The sequence below is a fragment of the Oncorhynchus gorbuscha genome, linkage group LG07 (assembly GCF_021184085.1).
Source record: "Oncorhynchus gorbuscha isolate QuinsamMale2020 ecotype Even-year linkage group LG07, OgorEven_v1.0, whole genome shotgun sequence".
NCBI lineage: Eukaryota > Metazoa > Chordata > Actinopteri > Salmoniformes > Salmonidae > Oncorhynchus > Oncorhynchus gorbuscha.
The window spans coordinates 70,454,141-70,478,148 of record NC_060179.1 but is presented as its reverse complement, the minus strand read 5'-3'; the positions used below and the strand labels follow the sequence as shown (position 1 = coordinate 70,478,148).

Below are 24,008 nucleotides of genomic sequence, written 5' to 3'. Positions count from 1 at the left end.
TCTTCTCCTCCCCTCTCTCGCTCTTCTCCTCCTCTCTCTCTCTCTCTCCTCCCTCTCTCTCTCTCTCCTCTCCTCCCCTCGCTCTCTTCTCCTCCCTCTCCTCTCTCTCTCTCCCCCCTCTCTCTCCTCTTCTCCCCCTCTCCTCGCTCTCTCTCTCTCCCTCTCTCCTCCTCCTCTCCTCTTCTCCTCCCTCTCCCTCTTCTCCTCCCTCTCCCTCTCTCTTCTCCTCCCTCGCTCTCTCCTCCTCCCCTCTCCTCTCTCTCTTCTCCTCCTCCCTCTCTCTCCCTCTCTCTCTCTTCTCCTCCCTCTCTCTCTCTCTCCTCTCTCTCTCTCTCTCTCCCTCTCTCTCTCTTCTCCCTCTCGCTCTTCTCCTCCCTCTCTCTCTTCTCTCTCTCCCCTTCTCCTCTCTCGCTTTCTCCTCCTCCCTCTCTCTTCTCCTCCCTCTCTCTCTTTTCTCCTCCCCTCTCTCTTTTTCTCCTCTCTCTCTTCTCTCCTCCCTCTCTCTCTTTTTCTCCTCCCCTCTCTCTCTTTTCTCCTCCTCTCTCTCTTTTTCTCCTCCCTCTCTCTCTCTTCCTCCTCCCCTCTCTCTCCCTCTCTTTCTCCTCCCCTCTCTCTTTTCTCCTCCCCTCCTCTCTCTTCTCTCCTCTCTCTCTCTCTTTTCTCCTCCCTCTCTCTCTCTCTCTCTTCTCCTCTCTCTTTTCTCCTCCCCTCTCTCTCTCTCTCTTCTCCTCCCTCTCTCTCTTCTCTCTCTCTCTCTCTCTCTTCTCCTCTCTCTCTCTCTTCTCCTCTCTCTCTCTTCTCTTTCTCTCCTCTCTCTCTCTCTCTTCTCCTCTCTCTCTCTCTCTCCTCTCTCTCTCTCTCTCTCCTCTCTCTCTCTTCTCCTCTCTCTCTCTCTCTCTCTCTCTCTTCTCCTCTCTCTCTCTCTCTCTTCTCCTCTCTCTCTCTCTCTCCTCTCTCTCTCTCTCTTCTCCTCTCTCTCTCTCTCTTCTCCTCTCTCTTCTCCTCTCTCTCCTCTCTCTCTCCTCTCTCTCTCTCTCTCTCCTCTCTCTCTCTCTTCTCCTCTCTCTCTCTCTCCTCTCTCTCTCTTCTCCTCCCTCTCTCTTTCTCCTCTCTCTCTTCTCTCTTCTCCTCTCTCTCTCTTCTCCTCTCTCTCTCTCTCTTCTCCTCTCTCTTCTCCTCTCTCTCTTCTCCTCTCTCTCTCTCTCTTTCTCCTCTCTCTTCTCCTCTCTCTCTCTCTCTCTCTCTCTCTCTCTCTCTCTTCTCTCTCTCTCTCTCTTCTCCTCTCTCTCTCTCTCTCTCTCTCCTCTCCTCTCTTCTCCTCTCTCTCTCTCTCTCTTCTCCTCTCTCTCTCCTCTCTCTCTCTCTCTCCTCTCTCTCTCTTCTCCTCTCTCTTCTCTCTCTCTCTCTCTTCTCTTCTCCCTCTCTCTCTCTTCTCCTCTCTCTCTCTCTTCTCCTCTCTCTCTCTCTTCTCCTCTCTCTTCTCCTCTCTCTCTCTTCTCCTCTCTCTTCTCCTCTCTTCTCCTCTCTCTCTCTCTCTCTTCTCCTCTCTCTCTCTCTTCTCCTCTCTCTCTCTCTTCTCTCTCTCCCGCTCTTCTCCTCTCTCCCTCTTCTCCTCTCTCCCGCTCTTCTCCTCTCTCCCGCTCTTCTCCTCTCTCCCGCTCTTCTCCTTTCTCGCTCTTCTCCTTTCTCTCTCTCTTCTCCTCTCTCTCTCTCTTCTCCTCCCTCTCTCTTCTCCTCCTCTCTCTTCTCCTCCTCTCTCTCTTCTCCTCCCTCTCTCTTCTCCTCCCTCTCTCTCTCCTCCCTCTCTCTTCTCCTCCCTCTCTTCTCCTCTCCTCCCTCTCTCTTCTCTCTCCTCCTCTCTCTTCTCCTCCCTCTCTCTTCTCCTCCCTCTCTCTTCTCCTCCCTCTCTCTTCTCCTCCCTCTCTCTTCTCCTCCCTCTCTCTTCTCCTCCCTCTCTCTTCTCCTCCCTCTCTCTTCTCCTCCCTCTCTCTCTTCTCCTCCCTCTCTCTTTCTCCCTCCCTCTCTCTTCTCCTCCCTCCTTCCTCCTCTCTCTTCTCCTCCTCTCTCTTCTCCTCCTCTCTCTCTCTCTCCCTCCCTCCCTCTCTCTCCTCCTCTCCCTCTCTCGCTCTTCTCCTCCTCTCTCTCTCTCTCCTCCCTCGCTCTTCTCCTCCCCCTCTCTCTCTCTCTTCTCCTCCCTCGCTCTCTCTCTCTCTCGCTCTTCTCCTCCCTCTCGCTCTTCTCCTCTCTCTCTCGCTCTTCTCCTCCCTCTCGCTCTTCTCCTCTCTCTCTCGCTCTTCTCCTCCCTCTCTCTCTCGCTCTTCTCCTCCCTCTCTCTCTCGCTCTTCTCCTCCCTCTCTCTCTCTCTCTTCTCCTCCCTCTCTCTCGCTCTCTTCTCCTCCCCCTCGCTCTCTTCTCCTCCCCCTCTCTCTCGCTCTTCTCCCCCTCTCTCGCTCTTCTCCTCCCTCCCTCTCTTCTCCTCTCTCTCGCTCTTCTCCTCCCCCTCTCTCTCTCTCTTCTCCTCCCTCGCCCTCTCCTCCTCCCCCTCTCCCTCTCTCTTCTCCTCCCTCGCCCTCTCCTCCTCCCCCTCTCCCTCTCTCTTCTCCTCCCTCTCTCTCTTCTCCTCTCTCTCTCTCTTCTCCTCTCTCTCTCTCTCTCTCTCTTCTCCTCCCTCTCTCTTCTCCTCCCTCTCTCTCTTCTCCTCCCTCTCTCTCTTCTCCTCCCTCTCTCTCCTCTCTCTCCTCTCTCTCTCTCTCTCTCTCTCTCTCTCTCCTCTCTCTCTCTCTCTCTCGCTCTTCTCCTCCCCTCTCTCTTTTCTCCTCCCCTCTCTCTTTTCTCCTCCCCTCTCTCTTTTCTCCTCCCCTCTCTCTTTTCTCCTCCTCTCTCTCTTTTCTCCTCCCCTCTCTCTCTCTTTTCTCCTCCCCTCTCTCTCTCTTTTCTCCTCCCCTCTCTCTCTTTTCTCCTTCCCCCACCTCTCTCTTTTCTCATTGATCCTTGCCCTCGCCTCTCCTTCAGGTGTTGTGCGTTCTTTTTGAACATGGCAGTGGCCTTAGACCCTTCTTCTCCTAGGGGTGGGTTACTCTACACCCTGACATTGACTACCCAACCCCAGACCTAGAGGTGGGATGAGTGGCAGGGGGTTTCTGGTGCACATCACATCCCTGACCTCTTTTCTGCTCTTATCATCCCTCCATCGCTACTCTACGCTCCGAGGCTGCTCCCTCCTCTCTTCTTTCACTCTCTGCCCTCCCTCTCCCGTCTTCCCCTCTTTCTCCTTCTTTCTCTCAGTCCAGAGCAAAGCTTGACCCAATTCCTCTTTAACAACAACAGTGAAAGGATGGGCCCCAGCCGCCCTCCACCCCTCTGTTTCTCAGTGTCCCTCAACCTCAGCCCAGACATAACCCAGACCACTGAGCCCAGCACCAGTCTAGTCACAACCCACCCCATTCCCAGCCTCAGCCCCACCTCAACCCCAAACAGATTCAGCTCAGCACAACCCAAGCCCCAACCTGCCTATACTGGGACGTTTGGTGGTGCCCTACAGACTGTAAGGTTCCCACACTCTGAATGCTGATTTGGTTGTTGACTACAGTCAACAGACACGGCCAGCCTAGATGGATAACTTATTTTCCCATTTACTCTCTCTCTCGTTGGGAGGATTTCTGTTCTTAATTGAAGTGACAGCAGCAGGGTTGTCATGGTGACACTGGGGACATAGATTAAAGCTTGTTGTGGCGAGAGGATGAGCGGAGGGAGGGGGGAGGAGAGGGGTGATGTCTCTTGCTGGCTGCCTGCTGTGCTCTTGGTTGGCCTCATTGACCATCATGCAATGCTCTACACACTAGCATATCTGTGTTAGTATTCACTGCAGCTGCATTGACATAATTGGACTATATAGCCTATATTTCTTCACTGGTTTTATGAAGTAGAAGTAGCTACTGAATGTGTGCAAACATTCCAGAGGAGGACTGTCCAAAGTATGTGAGACTATTTCCTGTGGAGGGTCTTTCAGGACTGGCCTACTGAACATTGTGTAGCCCAGCTTCACTTGTCTGTTTTCCGTAGACTTTTAGCTGTTTTCTGGGAGACCAGATGATTGCTATCCGGGCTAATCAATAATATTCATATTGACTTGGCTGAATTCCTCAGTGCTTTTGAATAGCGGAAGGAGGGCAGGCAGTATGTCAGTTGAATCCCTCTGGTATCAGGTGGGTTGAGTTAAGTAATGGTCTTGACTCCGAGATGATTGCAGGGCAGGTGGCTCTTTATTTGAGTGCTGTCCACTCAAGGCAGTGTAAGAAGGAAGGATGCCCTCCTCTCTCTCTCCCTCCTTTACCCGGGACAGGATTTTGCAGATAGTTTCATGCTCATTGGCGTCTAACAAGCAGGTGGTCTGGTCTGAGATGAGGTGGGCGGAGAGGAGAGCAGTCTGGAGAGACTGGAGTCGTCTCCCACACTTCAGAGGTCCTCCTCAAAGGCTCTCAGCTGGAGAGGGAGAGAGGAGGGGAAGATAGTCTCCCATCAGCCTGCGTGAGAGAGGGGGCAGAAAGGAGGAGAGGGGATGGTCTCTTTACCATCAGCCTGTGTGGGAGAGGGGATAGTCTCTCTACCATCAGCCTGTGTGGGAGAGGGGATAGTCTCTCTACCATCAGCCTGTGTGGGAGAGGGGATAGTCTCTCTACCATCAGCCTGTGTGGGAGAGGGGATAGTCTCTCTACCATCAGCCTGTGTGGGAGAGGGGATAGTCTCTCTACCATCAGCCTGTGTGGGAGAGGGGATAGTCTCTCTACCATCAGCCTGTGTGGGAGAGGGGATAGTCTCTCTACCATCAGCCTGTGTGGGAGAGGGGATAGTCTCTCTACCATCAGCCTGTGTGGGAGAGGGGATAGTCTCTCTACCATCAGCCTGTGTGGGAGAGGGGATAGTCTCTCTACCATCAGCCTGTGTGGGAGAGGGGATAGTCTCTCTACCATCAGCCTGCGTGGGAGAGGGGATAGTCTCTCTACCATCAGCCTGCGTGGGAGAGGGGATAGTCTCTCTACCATCAGCCTGCGTGGGAGAGGGGATAGTCTCTCTACCATCAGCCTGCGTGGGAGAGGGGGGAGAAAGGAGGAGAGGGGATAGTCTCTCCATTTGGTGGGAGAGCGGGACAGAGACGTGCAGGACAGACCGATGGGGGTGTACCCTGCCCATGCGTGCCCTCAGGCCAACCTTAGACAAACACGTTGAGTGCTTGGAAGAGCACATCATTTCAATGTGTCACATCAATTTATTTCACGTTTGCAGTGGTGTTGGGAAAGCAGCTCCCTTCTCATTCCCCAGCATAACTACTGTGTCGCTGTGAAGGAAAGTTCTATGTTTCCACCAGTTTTTATGTAGCCACTTAAAGCCACTGGTTCTGGCCTATGTAGCCACTGTCTCTATGTAGCCACTGTCTCTATGTAGCCACTGTCTCTATGTAGCCACTGTCTCTGTACTGTAGCCACTGTCTCTGTACTGTAGCCACTGTCTCTGTACTGTAGCCACTGTCTCTGTACTGTAGCCACCGTCTCTGTGCTGTAGCCACCGTCTCTGTGCTGTAGCCACCGTCTCTGTGCTGTAGCCACCGTCTCTGTGCTGTAGCCACCGTCTCTGTGCTGTAGCCACCGTCTCTGTGCTGTAGCCACCGTCTCTGTGCTGTAGCCACCGTCTCTGTGCTGTAGCCACCGTCTCTGTGCTGTAGCCCCCTCCACTAGTGTGTCCTATCCTGCAGTTGTTTTCTAACCATTTCTCTCCTCTCCAGACCTACCTGGTTTAATGGGTCCAATCATCGGGATGTCGCCGGATAAGAAAGCTGAAACGCCGGGGATGCAGGAGGAGAGGGCGGGGCTTAGGGGCGTATGTGGGGGGGCGGGGACTCTCCCGGAGGCGGAGTGCGGCGCAGCCAGCCCATTGGCCACCAGCCTGGACCGGGGATCCGGTGGCTCCGAGGATGAGGAGCTCACCAACCTCAACTGGCTCCATGAGAACCTGCTCCAGAACTTTACCCTAGGGGGGCCCGGTGTGGCCGGGGGGGCCCAACCCAGCGCCAGCCCCCTCTTTGACATCGAGGGTGACCCCGGGGCCCCTCAGAACCCATCGTCTTCATCCTCTTACTCCTCGTCGCAGAGGGACTTGTTGAAGTCCAAGCCTCCCTTCTCATTCTCTCTGTTGATCTACATGGCCATAGAGCAGAGCCCCAGTAAGAGGCTGCCGGTGAAGGACATCTATGGTTGGATCCTACAGCACTTCCCCTACTTCTCCTCGGCCCCCACTGGCTGGAAGAACAGCGTCAGACACAACCTGTCACTCAACAAGTGCTTCCGCAAGGTGGAGAGGAGCCTGGGAAAGGTGAGGGAACTATAAGGTCATATGCATGCGCGCACACACACACACACACTTTGTTTACCTTGCAAGGAGCTGGCAGTGCCTGGGTTTGATTCTCACAAGGGTCACACGTTATTTAACCATTTGAAAGTTGTCATGCTGACACTGCAGGGTGAGGTTGATATGATGACATTATTGTTGTGGGTTTGAAGTGGTCTTCTAATGGGGTTGAAATGAGCTTACAGTATCCTTCCCCATTGAGATGGTTTGTTGTGTAAAGGTGCCACAAAGAGTCATTAGAGTTCTTCACTGATATTCTGTAGTGGCAGTAGTGTGACATTGACAATGTGCTCAAAGTGTTTGACTAACAGTGTTAACTGTACACCTCCACTCTGTACCTGTGCCTGTATAGGATTTGCTGCTCTCTGTATGGCAGACGGGCAGGGCCAGGGTTTTAACCCACCCTGAGGCCCCCTGACGTGTGTGTGTGTGTCAGGACCAGTGTAGTGCTGCACCCTGCCTGCGGCCCCCTGTGTGCCTCCCCTTGCTGTGATAAGGCTGGGAGAGTCGGTGTATACCAGTCAAGGTCATAGACCCTCCTCTCTCTCCTTCAGAGAAAATGCAAACGCAGCAGTAAGATGGGGCGCTATCTCCCAACGCACCCCACACACTGCAACTGTAGAACCATGACCAGGCAGTGGACACACACACACACTGCAACTGTAGCGCCACGACCAGGCAGTGGACACACACACATACACACACACACACACACACACACTGCAACTGTAGTGCCACAACCAGGCAGTGGACACACACACACACACACACTGCAACTGTAGCGCCATGACCAGGCAGTAGACACACAACTGTAGAGCATGACCAGGCAGTGGACACACACACACACACACTGCAACTGTAGAGCCACGACCAGGCAGTGGACACACACACACACTGCAACTGTAGAGCCACGACCAGGAAGTGGAAACACACACACACACACACACTGCACTGCACTGTAGAGCCACGACCAGGCAGTGGACACACACACACTGCAACTGCCATGACCAGAGCCCACGCACTGCAACTGTAGCGCCACAACCAGGCAGTGGAACACACACACACACACTGCACGCACTGCAACTGTGGACACACACCAGGCAGTGGACACACACACACACACACACACACACACACACACACACACACACACACACACACACACACACACACACACACACACACACACACAGGCAGTGGACACTGCAACTGTAGAGCCATGACCAGGCAGTGGACACACACACACACACACCACACCAGGCAGTGGACACACGCTGCAACTGTAGAGCCATGACCAGGCAGTGGACACACACACACACACACACACACACACACACACACACACACACACACACACACACACACACACACACACTGCAACTGTAGAGCCACACCAGGCAGTGGACACACACACACACACACACACACTGCAACTGTAGAGCCACGACCAGGCAGTGGACCCACACACACACTGCAACTGTAGAGCCACAACCAGGCAGTGGACACACACACACACACTGCAACTGTAGAGCCATGACCAGGCATTGGACACACACACTGCAACTGTAGCGCCACAACCAGGCAGTGGACACACACACACACACTGCAACTGTAGCGCCATGACCAGGCAGTGGACACACACACTGCAACTGTAGCGCCATGACCAGGCATTGGACACACACACACACTTTGCAACTGTAGCGCCACGACCAGGCAGTGGACACACACACACTGCAACTGTAGAGCCACAACCAGGCAGTGGACACACACACACACACACACTGCAACTGTAGAGCCACGACCAGGCAGTGGACACACACACACACTGCAACTGTAGAGCCACGACCAGGCAGTGGACACACACACACACACACACACTGCAACTGTAGAGCCACGACCAGGCAGTGGAGACACACACACACACTGCAACTGTAGAGCCACGACCAGGCAGTGGACACACACACACACTGCAACTGTAGAGCCATGACCAGGCAGTGGACACACACACACACACTGCAACTGTAGAGCCATGACCAGGCAGTGGACACACACACACACTGCAACTGTAGAGCCATGACCAGGCAGTGGACACACACACACACACTGCAACTGTAGAGCCACAACCAGGCAGTGGACACACACACACACTGCAACTGTAGAGCCACGACCAGGCAGTGGACACACACACACACACTGCAACTGTAGAGCCATGACCAGGCAGTGGACACACACACACACACTGCAACTGTAGAGCCATGACCAGGCAGTGGACACACACACACACACTGCAACTGTAGAGCCATGACCAGGCAGTGGACACACACACACACACACTGCAACTGTAGAGCCATGACCAGGCAGTGGACACACACACACACACTGCAACTGTAGAGCCACGACCAGGCAGTGGACACACACACACACACTGCACACTGTAGAGCACACACACCAGGCACACACACACACACACACACTGCAACTGTAGAGCCATGACCAGGAAGTGGACACACACACACACACACTGCAACTGTAGAGCACACACACACAGGCAGTGGACACGCACACACTGCAACTGTAGAGCCACGACCAGGCAGTGGACACGCACACACTGCAACTGTAGAGCCACGACCAGGCAGTGGACACACACACACACTGCAACTGTAGCGCCACGACCAGGCAGTGGACACACACCCACACACACTGCAACTGTAGAGCCACAACCAGGCAGTGGACACACACACCCACACACACTGCAACTGTAGAGCCACGACCAGGCAGTGGACACACACCCACACACACTGCAACTGTAGAGGCACGACCAGGCAGTGGACACACACACACACTGCAACTGTAGAGCCACGACCAGACAGTGGACACACACACACACACACACACTGCAACTGTAGAGCCACGACCAAGCAGTGGACCCACACACGCACTGCAACTGTAGCGCCACAACCAGGCAGTGGACACACACACATACACACACACACACACACACACTGCAACTGTAGCGCCATGACCAGGCATTGGACACACACACACTTTGCAACTGTAGCGCCACGACCAGGCAGTGGACACACACACACACTGCAACTGTAGAGCCACAAACAGGCAGTGGACACACACACACACACACACACTGCAACTGTAGAGCCACGACCAGGCAGTGGACACACACACACACTGCAACTGTAGAGCCACGACCAGGCAGTGGACACACACACACACTGCAACTGTAGAGCCACGACCAGGCAGTGGACACACACACACACTGCAACTGTAGAGCCACGACCAGGCAGTGGACACACACACACACTGCAACTGTAGAGCCATGACCAGGCAGTGGACACACACACTGCAACTGTAGAGCCACGACCAGGAAGTGGACACACACACACACTGCAACTGTAGAGGCACGACCAGGCAGTGGACACACACACACACACTGCAACTGTAGAGGCACGACCAGACAGTGGACACACACACACACACACACTGCAACTGTAGAGCCATGACCAGGCAGTGGACACACACACACACACTGCAACTGTAGAGCCACGACCAGACAGTGGACACACACACACACACACACTGCAACTGTAGAGCCATGACCAGGCAGTGGACCCACACACGCACTGCAACTGTAGCGCCACAACCAGGCAGTGGACACACACACATACATACACACACACACACACACACTGCAACTGTAGCGCCATGACCAGGCATTGGACACACACACACTTTGCAACTGTAGCGCCACGACCAGGCAGTGGACACACACACACACTGCAACTGTAGAGCCACAACCAGGCAGTGGACACACACACACACACACACACACACACTGCAACTGTAGAGCCACGACCAGGCAGTGGACACACACACACACTGCAACTGTAGAGCCACGACCAGGCAGTGGACACACACACACACTGCAACTGTAGAGCCACGACCATGCAGTGGACACACACACACACTGCAACTGTAGAGCCATGACCAGGCAGTGGACACACACACACACACACACACACACTGCAACTGTAGAGCCATGACCAGGCAGTGGACGGACACACACGCACACTGCAACTGTAGCGCCACGACCAGGCAGTGGACGGACACACACACACACACTGCAACTGTAGCGCCACGACCAGGCAGTGGACGGACGCACGCACACACACACGCACACACGCACGCGCACACACACACACACACACACACACACACACACACACACACACACACACACACACACACACACACTGCAACTGTAGAGCCATGACCAGGAAGTGGACACACACACACACACACTGCAACTGTAGAGCCACGACCAGGCAGTGGACACGCACACACTGCAACTGTAGAGCCACGACCAGGCAGTGGACACGCACACACTGCAACTGTAGAGCCACGACCAGGCAGTGGACACGCACACACTGCAACTGTAGAGCCACGACCAGGCAGTGGACACACACACACACACTGCAACTGTAGCGCCACGACCAGGCAGTGGACACACCCACACACACTGCAACTGTAGAGCCACGACCAGGCAGTGGACACACACACCCACACACACTGCAACTGTAGAGCCACGACCAGGCAGTTGACACACACACACTGCAACTGTAGCGCCACGACCAGGCAGTGGACACACACACACACACACACACACACACACACACACACACACACACACACACACACACACACACACACACACACACTGCAACTGTAGAGCCACGACCAGGCAGTTGACACACACACACACACACACACACACACACTGCAACTGTAGAGCCACAACCAGGCAGTGGACACACACCCACACACACTGCAACTGTAGAGCCACGACCAGGCAGTGGACCCACACACGCACTGCAACTGTAGCGCCACAACCAGGCAGTGGACCCACACACACACTGCAACTGTAGCGCCATGACCAGGCAGTGGACACACACACACTGCAACTGTAGAGCCACGACCATGCAGTGGACACACACACACACACACACTGCAACTGTAGAGCCACGACTAGGCAGTGGACACACACACACACTGCAACTGTAGAGCCACGACCAGGCAGTGGACACCCACACACACACTGCAACTGTAGAGCCATGACCAGGCAGTGGAGACACACACACACACACACACTGCAACTGTAGAGCCATGACCAGGCAGTGGACACACACACACACTGCAACTGTAGAGCCATGACCAGGCAGTGGACACACACACACACACTGCAACTGTAGAGCCACAACCAGGCAGTGGACACACACACACACACTGCAACTGTAGAGCCACGACCATGCAGTGGACACACACACACACACTGCAACTGTAGAGCCACGACTAGGCAGTGGACACACACACACACTGCAACTGTAGAGCCACGACCAGGCAGTGGACACCCACACACACACTGCAACTGTAGAGCCATGACCAGGCAGTGGAGACACACACACACACACACTGCAACTGTAGAGCCATGACCAGGCAGTGGACACACACACACACTGCAACTGTAGAGCCATGACCAGGCAGTGGACACACACACACACACTGCAACTGTAGAGCCACAACCAGGCAGTGGACACACACACACACACTGCAACTGTAGAGCCACGACCAGGCAGTACACACACACACACACACACACACACACACACACACACACACACACACACACACACACACACACACACACACACACACACACACACTGCAACTGTAGAGCCATGACCAGGAAGTGGACACACACACACACACACTGCAACTGTAGAGCCACGACCAGGCAGTGGACACGCACACACTGCAACTGTAGAGCCACGACCAGGCAGTGGACACGCACACACTGCAACTGTAGAGCCACGACCAGGCAGTGGACACACACACACACTGCAACTGTAGCGCCACGACCAGGCAGTGGACACACACCCCACACACACTGCAACTGTAGAGCCACAACCAGGCAGTGGACACACACACCCACACACACTGCAACTGTAGAGCCACGACCAGGCAGTGGACACACACCCACACACACTGCAACTGTAGAGGCACGACCAGGCAGTGGACACACACACACACTGCAACTGTAGAGCCACGACCAGACAGTGGACACACACACACACACACACTGCAACTGTAGAGCCACGACCAAGCAGTGGACCCACACACGCACTGCAACTGTAGCGCCACAACCAGGCAGTGGACACACACACATACACACACACACACACACACACTGCAACTGTAGCGCCATGACCAGGCATTGGACACACACACACTTTGCAACTGTAGCGCCACGACCAGGCAGTGGACACACACACACACTGCAACTGTAGAGCCACAAACAGGCAGTGGACACACACACACACACACACACTGCAACTGTAGAGCCACGACCAGGCAGTGGACACACACACACACTGCAACTGTAGAGCCACGACCAGGCAGTGGACACACACACACACTGCAACTGTAGAGCCACGACCAGGCAGTGGACACACACACACACTGCAACTGTAGAGCCACGACCAGGCAGTGGACACACACACACACTGCAACTGTAGAGCCATGACCAGGCAGTGGACACACACACTGCAACTGTAGAGCCACGACCAGGAAGTGGACACACACACACACTGCAACTGTAGAGGCACGACCAGGCAGTGGACACACACACACACACTGCAACTGTAGAGGCACGACCAGACAGTGGACACACACACACACACACACTGCAACTGTAGAGCCATGACCAGGCAGTGGACACACACACACACACTGCAACTGTAGAGCCACGACCAGACAGTGGACACACACACACACACACACTGCAACTGTAGAGCCATGACCAGGCAGTGGACCCACACACGCACTGCAACTGTAGCGCCACAACCAGGCAGTGGACACACACACATACATACACACACACACACACACTGCAACTGTAGCGCCATGACCAGGCATTGGACACACACACACTTTGCAACTGTAGCGCCACGACCAGGCAGTGGACACACACACACACTGCAACTGTAGAGCCACAACCAGGCAGTGGACACACACACACACACACACACACACACTGCAACTGTAGAGCCACGACCAGGCAGTGGACACACACACACACTGCAACTGTAGAGCCACGACCAGGCAGTGGACACACACACACACTGCAACTGTAGAGCCACGACCATGCAGTGGACACACACACACACTGCAACTGTAGAGCCATGACCAGGCAGTGGACACACACACACACACACACACACACTGCAACTGTAGAGCCATGACCAGGCAGTGGACGGACACACACGCACACTGCAACTGTAGCGCCACGACCAGGCAGTGGACGGACACACACACACACACTGCAACTGTAGCGCCACGACCAGGCAGTGGACGGACGCACGCACACACACACGCACACACGCACGCGCACACACACACACACACACACACACACACACACACACACACACACACACACACACACACACACACACAACTGTAGAGCCATGACCAGGAAGTGGACACACACACACACACACTGCAACTGTAGAGCCACGACCAGGCAGTGGACACGCACACACTGCAACTGTAGAGCCACGACCAGGCAGTGGACACGCACACACTGCAACTGTAGAGCCACGACCAGGCAGTGGACACGCACACACTGCAACTGTAGAGCCACGACCAGGCAGTGGACACACACACACACACTGCAACTGTAGCGCCACGACCAGGCAGTGGACACACCCACACACACTGCAACTGTAGAGCCACGACCAGGCAGTGGACACACACACCCACACACACTGCAACTGTAGAGCCACGACCAGGCAGTTGACACACACACACTGCAACTGTAGCGCCACGACCAGGCAGTGGACACACACACACACACACACACACACACACACACACACACACACACACACACACACACACACACACACACACACACACACTGCAACTGTAGAGCCACGACCAGGCAGTTGACACACACACACACACACACACACACACACTGCAACTGTAGAGCCACGACCAGGCAGTTGACACACACACACACACACACACACACACACTGCAACTGTAGAGCCACAACCAGGCAGTGGACACACACCCACACACACTGCAACTGTAGAGCCACGACCAGGCAGTGGACCCACACACGCACTGCAACTGTAGCGCCACAACCAGGCAGTGGACCCACACACACACTGCAACTGTAGCGCCATGACCAGGCAGTGGACACACACACACACACTCTGCAACTGTAGCGCCACGACCAGGCAGTGGACACACACACACACTGCATCTGTAGCGCCACGACCAGGCAGTGGACACACACACACACACTCTGCAACTGTAGCGCCACGACCAGGCAGTGGAGACACACACACACACTCTGCAACTGTAGCGCCACGACCAGGCAGTGGACACACACACACACACTCTGCAACTGTAGAGCCACGACCAGGCAGTGGACACACACACGCGCACTGCAACTGTAGAGCCACGACCAGGCAGTGGACACACACACACGCACACTGCAACTGTAGCGCCACGACCAGGCAGTGGACGGACGCACACACACACACTGCAACTGTAGCGCCACGACCAGGCAGTGGACGGACGCACGCACGCACGCACACACACACACACACACACACACACACACACACACACACACACACACACACACACACACACACACACACACACACACACACACACACACACACACACTGCAACTGTAGAGCCATGACCAGGAAGTGGACACACACACACTGCAACTGTAGAGCCACGACCAGGCAGTGGACACACACACACTGCAACTGTAGAGCCACGACCAGGCAGTGGACACACACACACACTGCAACTGTAGCGCCACGACCAGGCAGTGGACACACACCCACACTGCAACTGTAGAGCCACAACCAGGCAGTGGACACACACACACACACACACACACACACACACACACACACACACACACACACACACACACACACACACACACACACACACACACACTGCAACTGTAGAGCCATGACCAGGCAGTGGACACACACACACACACACACACTGCAACTGTAGAGCCATGACCAGGCAGTGGACACACACACACACACACACACTGCAACTGTAGAGCCATGACCAGGCAGTGGACACACACACACACACACTGCAACTGTAGAGCCACGACCAGGAAGTGGACACACACACACACACTGCAACTGTAGAGGCACGACCAGGCAGTGGACACACACACACACTGCAACTGTAGAGGCACGACCAGGCAGTGGACACACACACACACACTGCAACTGTAGAGCCACAACCAGGCAGTGGACACACACACACACACTGCAACTGTAGAGCCACAACCAGGCAGTGGACACACACACCCACACACACTGCAACTGTAGAGCCATGACCAGGCAGTTGACACACACACACTGCAACTGTAGCGCCACGACCAGGCAGTGGACACACACACACACACACACACACACACACACACACACACACACACACACACACACACACACACACACACACACACACACACACACACACACACACACACACTGCAACTGTAGAGCCACGACCAGGCAGTTGACACACACACACACACACACACACACACTGCAACTGTAGAGCCACAACCAGGCAGTGGACACACACCCACACACACTGCAACTGTAGAGCCACGACCAGGCAGTGGACCCACACATGCACTGCAACTGTAGCGCCACAACCAGGCAGTGGACCCACACACACACTGCAACTGTAGCGCCATGACCAGGCAGTGGACACACACACACACACTCTGCAACTGTAGCGCCACGACCAGGCAGTGGACACACACACACACACTCTGCATCTGTAGCGCCACGACCAGGCAGTGGACACACACACACACACTCTGCAACTGTAGCGCCACGACCAGGCAGTGGAGACACACACACACACACTGCAACTGTAGCGCCACGACCAGGCAGTGGACACACACACACACACTCTGCAACTGTAGAGCCACGACCAGGCAGTGGACACACACACGCGCACTGCAACTGTAGAGCCACGACCAGGCAGTGGACACACACACACGCACACTGCAACTGTAGCGCCACGACCAGGCAGTGGACGGACACACACACACACACTGCAACTGTAGCGCCACGACCAGGCAGTGGACGGACGCACGCACACACACACGCACGCACGCACGCACACACACACACACACACACACACACACACACACACACACACACACACACACACACACACACACACACTGCAACTGTAGAGCCACGACCAGGCAGTGGACACACACACACTGCAACTGTAGAGCCACGACCAGGCAGTGGACACACACACACACTGCAACTGTAGCGCCACGACCAGGCAGTGGACACACACCCACACACACTGCAACTGTAGAGCCACAACCAGGCAGTGGACACACACACCCACACACACTGCAACTGTAGAGCCACGACCAGGCAGTTGACACACACACCCACACACACTGCAACTGTAGAGCCACAACCAGGCAGTGGACGGACACACACACACACACTGCAACTGTAGCGCCACGACCAGGCAGTGGACACACCCACACACACTGCAACTGTAGAGCCACAACCAGGCAGTGGACACACACACCCACACACACTGCAACTGTAGAGCCACGACCAGGCAGTTGACACACACACACTGCAACTGTAGCGCCACGACCAGGCAGTGGACACACACACACACACACACACACACACACACACACACACACACACACACACACACACACACACACACACACACACACACACACACACACACTGCAACTGTAGAGCCACGACCAGGCAGTTGACACACACACACACACACACACACACTGCAACTGTAGAGCCACAACCAGGCAGTGGACACACACCCACACACACTGCAACTGTAGAGCCACGACCAGGCAGTGGACCCACACACGCACTGCAACTGTAGCGCCACAACCAGGCAGTGGACCCACACACACACTGCAACTGTAGCGCCATGACCAGGCAGTGGACACACACACACACAATCTGCAACTGTAGCGCCACGACCAGGCAGTGGACACACACACACACTGCATCTGTAGCGCCACGACCAGGCAGTGGACACACACACACACACTCTGCAACTGTAGCGCCACGACCAGGCAGTGGAGACACACACACACACTCTGCAACTGTAGCGCCACGACCAGGCAGTGGACACACACACACACACTCTGCAACTGTAGAGCCACGACCAGGCAGTGGACACACACACGCGCACTGCAACTGTAGAGCCACGACCAGGCAGTGGACACACACACACGCACACTGCAACTGTAGCGCCACGACCAGGCAGTGGACGGACACACACACACACACTGCAACTGTAGCGCCACGACCAGGCAGTGGACGGACGCACGCACGCACGCACACACACACACACACACACACACACACACACACACACACACACACACACACACACACACACACACACACACACACACACACACACTGCAACTGTAGAGCCATGACCAGGAAGTGGACACACACACACTGCAACTGTAGAGCCACGACCAGGCAGTGGACACACACACACTGCAACTGTAGAGCCACGACCAGGCAGTGGACACACACACACACTGCAACTGTAGCGCCACGACCAGGCAGTGGACACACACCCACACTGCAACTGTAGAGCCACAACCAGGCAGTGGACACACACACACACACACACACACACACACACACACACACACACACACACACACACACACACACACACTGCAACTGTAGAGCCATGACCAGGCAGTGGACACACACACACACACACACACTGCAACTGTAGAGCCATGACCAGGCAGTGGACACACACACACACACACACTGCAACTGTAGAGCCACGACCAGGAAGTGGACACACACACACACACTGCAACTGTAGAGGCACGACCAGGCAGTGGACACACACACACACTGCAACTGTAGAGGCACGACCAGGCAGTGGACACACACACACACACTGCAACTGTAGAGCCACAACCAGGCAGTGGACACACACACACACACTGCAACTGTAGAGCCACAACCAGGCAGTGGACACACACACCCACACACTGCAACTGTAGAGCCATGACCAGGCAGTTGACACACACACACTGCAACTGTAGCGCCACGACCAGGCAGTGGACACACACACACACACACACACACACACACACACACACACACACACACACACACACACACACACACACACACACACACACACACACACACACACTGCAACTGTAGAGCCACGACCAGGCAGTTGACACACACACACACACACACACACACACTGCAACTGTAGAGCCACAACCAGGCAGTGGACACACACCCACACACACTGCAACTGTAGAGCCACGACCAGGCAGTGGACCCACACATGCACTGCAACTGTAGCGCCACAACCAGGCAGTGGACCCACACACACACTGCAACTGTAGCGCCACGACCAGGCAGTGGACACACACACACACACTCTGCAACTGTAGCGCCACGACCAGGCAGTGGACACACACACACACTCTGCATCTGTAGCGCCACGACCAGGCAGTGGACACACACACACACACTCTGCAACTGTAGCGCCACGACCAGGCAGTGGAGACACACACACACACTCTGCAACTGTAGCGCCACGACCAGGCAGTGGACACACACACACACACTCTGCAACTGTAGAGCCACGACCAGGCAGTGGACACACACACGCGCACTGCAACTGTAGAGCCACGACCAGGCAGTGGACACACACACACGCACACTGCAACTGTAGCGCCACGACCAGGCAGTGGACGGACACACACACACACACTGCAACTGTAGCGCCACGACCAGGCAGTGGACGGACGCACGCACACACACACACGCACGCACGCACGCACACACACACACACACACACACACACACACACACACACACACACACACACACACACACACACTGCAACTGTAGAGCCACGACCAGGCAGTGGACACACACACACTGCAACTGTAGAGCCACGACCAGGCAGTGGACACACACACACTGCAACTGTAGCGCCACGACCAGGCAGTGGACACACACCCACACACACTGCAACTGTAGAGCCACAACCAGGCAGTGGACACACACACCCACACACACTGCAACTGTAGAGCCACGACCAGGCAGTTGACACACACACCCACACACACTGCAACTGTAGAGCCACAACCAGGCAGTGGACGGACACACACACACACACTGCAACTGTAGCGCCACGACCAGGCAGTGGACACACACACACACACACACACACACACACACACACACACACACACACACACACACACACACACACACACACACACACACACACACACACACTGCAACTGTAGAGCCATGACCAGGAAGTGGACACACACACACTGCAACTGTAGAGCCACGACCAGGCAGTGGACACACACACACTGCAACTGTAGAGCCACGACCAGGCAGTGGACACACACACACACTGCAACTGTAGCGCCACGACCAGGCAGTGGACACACACCCACACACACTGCAACTGTAGAGCCACAACCAGGCAGTGGACACACACACCCACACACACTGCAACTGTAGAGCCACGACCAGGCAGTTGACACACACACCCACACACACTGCAACTGTAGAGCCACAACCAGGCAGTGGACACACACCCACACACTGCAACTGTAGAGCCACAACCAGGCAGTGGACACACACCCACACACACTGCAACTGTAGAGCCACGACCAGGCAGTTGACACACACACACTGCAACTGTAGAGCCACAACCAGGCAGTGGACACACACACATACTGCAACTGTAGTGCCACAACCAGGCAGTGGACACACACACACACACACACTGCAACTGTAGCGCCATGACCAGGCAGTAGACACACACACACACACTGCAACTGTAGAGCCATGACCAGGCAGTGGACACACACACACACACACTGCAACTGTAGAGCCACGACCAGGCAGTGGACACACACACACACACACACTGCAACTGTAGAGCCACGACCAGGCAGTGGACACACACACCACACACACTGCAACTGTAGAGCCACAACCAGGCAGTGGACACACACCCACACACTGCAACTGTAGAGCCACAACCAGGCAGTGGACACACACCCACACACACTGCAACTGTAGAGCCACGACCAGGCAGTGGACACACACCCACACACACTGCAACTGTAGAGCCACAACCAGGCAGTGGACACACACACCCACACACACTGCAACTGTAGAGCCACGACCAGGCAGTTGACACACACACCCACACACACTGCAACTGTAGAGCCACAACCAGGCAGTGGACACACACCCACACACTGCAACTGTAGAGCCACAACCAGGCAGTGGACACACACCCACACACACTGCAACTGTAGAGCCACGACCAGGCAGTTGACACACACACACTGCAACTGTAGAGCCACAACCAGGCAGTGGACACACACACATACACACACACACATACTGCAACTGTAGTGCCACAACCAGGCAGTGGACACACACACACACTGCAACTGTAGAGCCATGACCAGGCAGTGGACACACACACACACACACTGCAACTGTAGAGCCACGACCAGGCAGTGGACACACACACACACTGCAACTGTAGAGCCACGACCAGGCAGTGGACACACACACGCACTGCAACTGTAGAGCCATGACCAGGCAGTGGACCCACACACGCACTGCAACTGTAGCGCCACAACCAGGCAGTGGACACACACACACACACACTGCAACTGTGGCGCCACGACTAGGCAGTGGACACACACACACACACACACACACACACACACACACACACACACACACACACACACACACACACACACACACACACACACACACACACACACACACTGCAACTGTAGAGCCACGACCAGGCAGTGGACACACACACACACACACTGCAACTGTAGAGCCACGACCAGGCAGTGGACACACACACACACTGCAACTGTAGAGCCACGACCAGGCAGTGGACACACACACACACTGCAACTGTAGAGCCACGACCAGGCAGTGGACACACACTGCAACTGTAGAGCCACGACCAGGCAGTGGACACACACACACACACTGCAACTGTAGAGCCATGACCAGGCAGTGGACACACACACACACACACACACACACACACACACACACACACACACACACACACACACACACACACACACACACACACACACACACACACTGCAACTGTAGAGCCATGACCAGGCAGTGGACACACACACACACTGCAACTGTAGAGCCACGACCAGACAGTGGACACACACACACACACACTGCAACTGTAGAGCCACGACCAGGCAGTGGACCCACACACGCACTGCAACTGTAGCGCCACAACCAGGCAGTGGACACACACACACACACTGCAACTGTAGCGCCATGACCAGGCATTGGACACACACACTGCAACTGTAGCGCCATGACCAGGCATTGGACACACACACACACTTTGCAACTGTAGCGCCACGACCAGGCAGTGGACACACACACACACTGCAACTGTAGAGCCACAACCAGGCAGTGGAAACACACACACACACACACTGCAACTGTAGAGCCACGACCAGGCAGTGGACACACACACACTGCAACTGTAGAGCCACGACCATGCAGTGGACACACACACACACACTGCAACTGTAGAGCCACGACCAGGCAGTGGACACACACACACACACTGCAACTGTAGAGCCACGACCAGGCAGTGGACACCCACACACACACTGCAACTGTAGAGCCATGACCAGGCAGTGGAGAGACACACACACACACACACACACACACACACACACACACACACACACACACACACACACACACACACACACACTGCAACTGTAGAGCCATGACCAGGCAGTGGACCAGCAACTGTAGAGCCATGACCAGGCAGTGGACACACACACACACACTGCAACTGTAGAGCCACAACCAGGCAGTGGACACACACACACACACTGCAACTGTAGAGCCACGACCAGGCAGTACACACACACACACACACACACACACACACACACACACACACACACACACACACACACACACACACACACACACACACACACACACACACACACACACACACACACACTGCAACTGTAGAGCCATGACCAGGAAGTGGACACACACACACACACACTGCAACTGTAGAGCCACGACCAGGCAGTGGACACGCACACACTGCAACTGTAGAGCCACGACCAGGCAGTGGACACGCACACACTGCAACTGTAGAGCCACGACCAGGCAGTGGACACACACCCACACACACTGCAACTGTAGAGCCACAACCAGGCAGTGGACACACACACCCACACACACTGCAACTGTAGAGCCACGACCAGGCAGTTGACACACACACACTGCAACTGTAGAGCCACAACCAGGCAGTGGACACACACCCACACACACTGCAACTGTAGAGCCACAACCAGGCAGTGGACACACACCCACACACACTGCAACTGTAGAGCCACGACCAGACAGTGGACACACACACACACACACTGCAACTGTAGAGCCACGACCAAGCAGTGGACCCACACACGCACTGCAACTGTAGCGCCACAACCAGGCAGTGGACACACACACATACACACACACACACACACACACACACACTGCAACTGTAGCGCCATGACCAGGCATTGGACACACACACACTTTGCAACTGTAGCGCCACGACCAGGCAGTGGACACACACACACACTGCAACTGTAGAGCCACAACCAGGCAGTGGACACACACACACACACACACACTGCAACTGTAGAGCCACGACCAGGCAGTGGACACACACACACACTGCAACTGTAGAGCCACGACCAGGCAGTGGACACACACACACACTGCAACTGTAGAGCCACGACCAGGCAGTGGACACACACACACACTGCAACTGTAGAGCCATGACCAGGCAGTGGACACACACACACACACACACACACACACACACACACACACACACACACACACACACACACACACACACACACACACACACACACTGCAACTGTAGAGCCATGACCAGGCAGTGGACACACACACTGCAACTGTAGAGCCACGACCAGGAAGTGGACACACACACTGCAACTGTAGAGGCACGACCAGGCAGTGGACACACACACACACTGCAACTGTAGAGGCACGACCAGGCAGTGGACACACACACACACACACTGCAACTGTAGAGCCATGACCAGGCAGTGGACACACACACACACACTGCAACTGTAGAGCCATGACCAGACAGTGGACACACACACACACACACACACACACTGCAACTGTAGAGCCATGACCAGGCAGTGGACCCACACACGCACTGCAACTGTAGCGCCACAACCAGGCAGTGGACACACACACATACATACACACACACACACACACACTGCAACTGTAGCGCCATGACCAGGCATTGGACACACACACACTTTGCAACTGTAGCGCCAC

The 24,008-nt window shown here is 55.3% G+C and overlaps 1 protein-coding gene across 1 annotated transcript in view; it reads left to right on the top strand.

The window, feature by feature from the left end:
- The window catches only part of foxn2a (forkhead box N2a), a 117,525-nt gene that overhangs the window by 35,364 nt on the left and 58,153 nt on the right, over nucleotides 1-24,008 (top strand). The window contains exon 2 of the mRNA XM_046357374.1: nucleotides 5,780-6,366. Within this exon, the coding sequence (XP_046213330.1) occupies nucleotides 5,794-6,366 (573 nt within the window). The 5' untranslated portion in view covers nucleotides 5,780-5,793. The remainder of the gene's footprint in view (nucleotides 1-5,779; nucleotides 6,367-24,008) is intronic.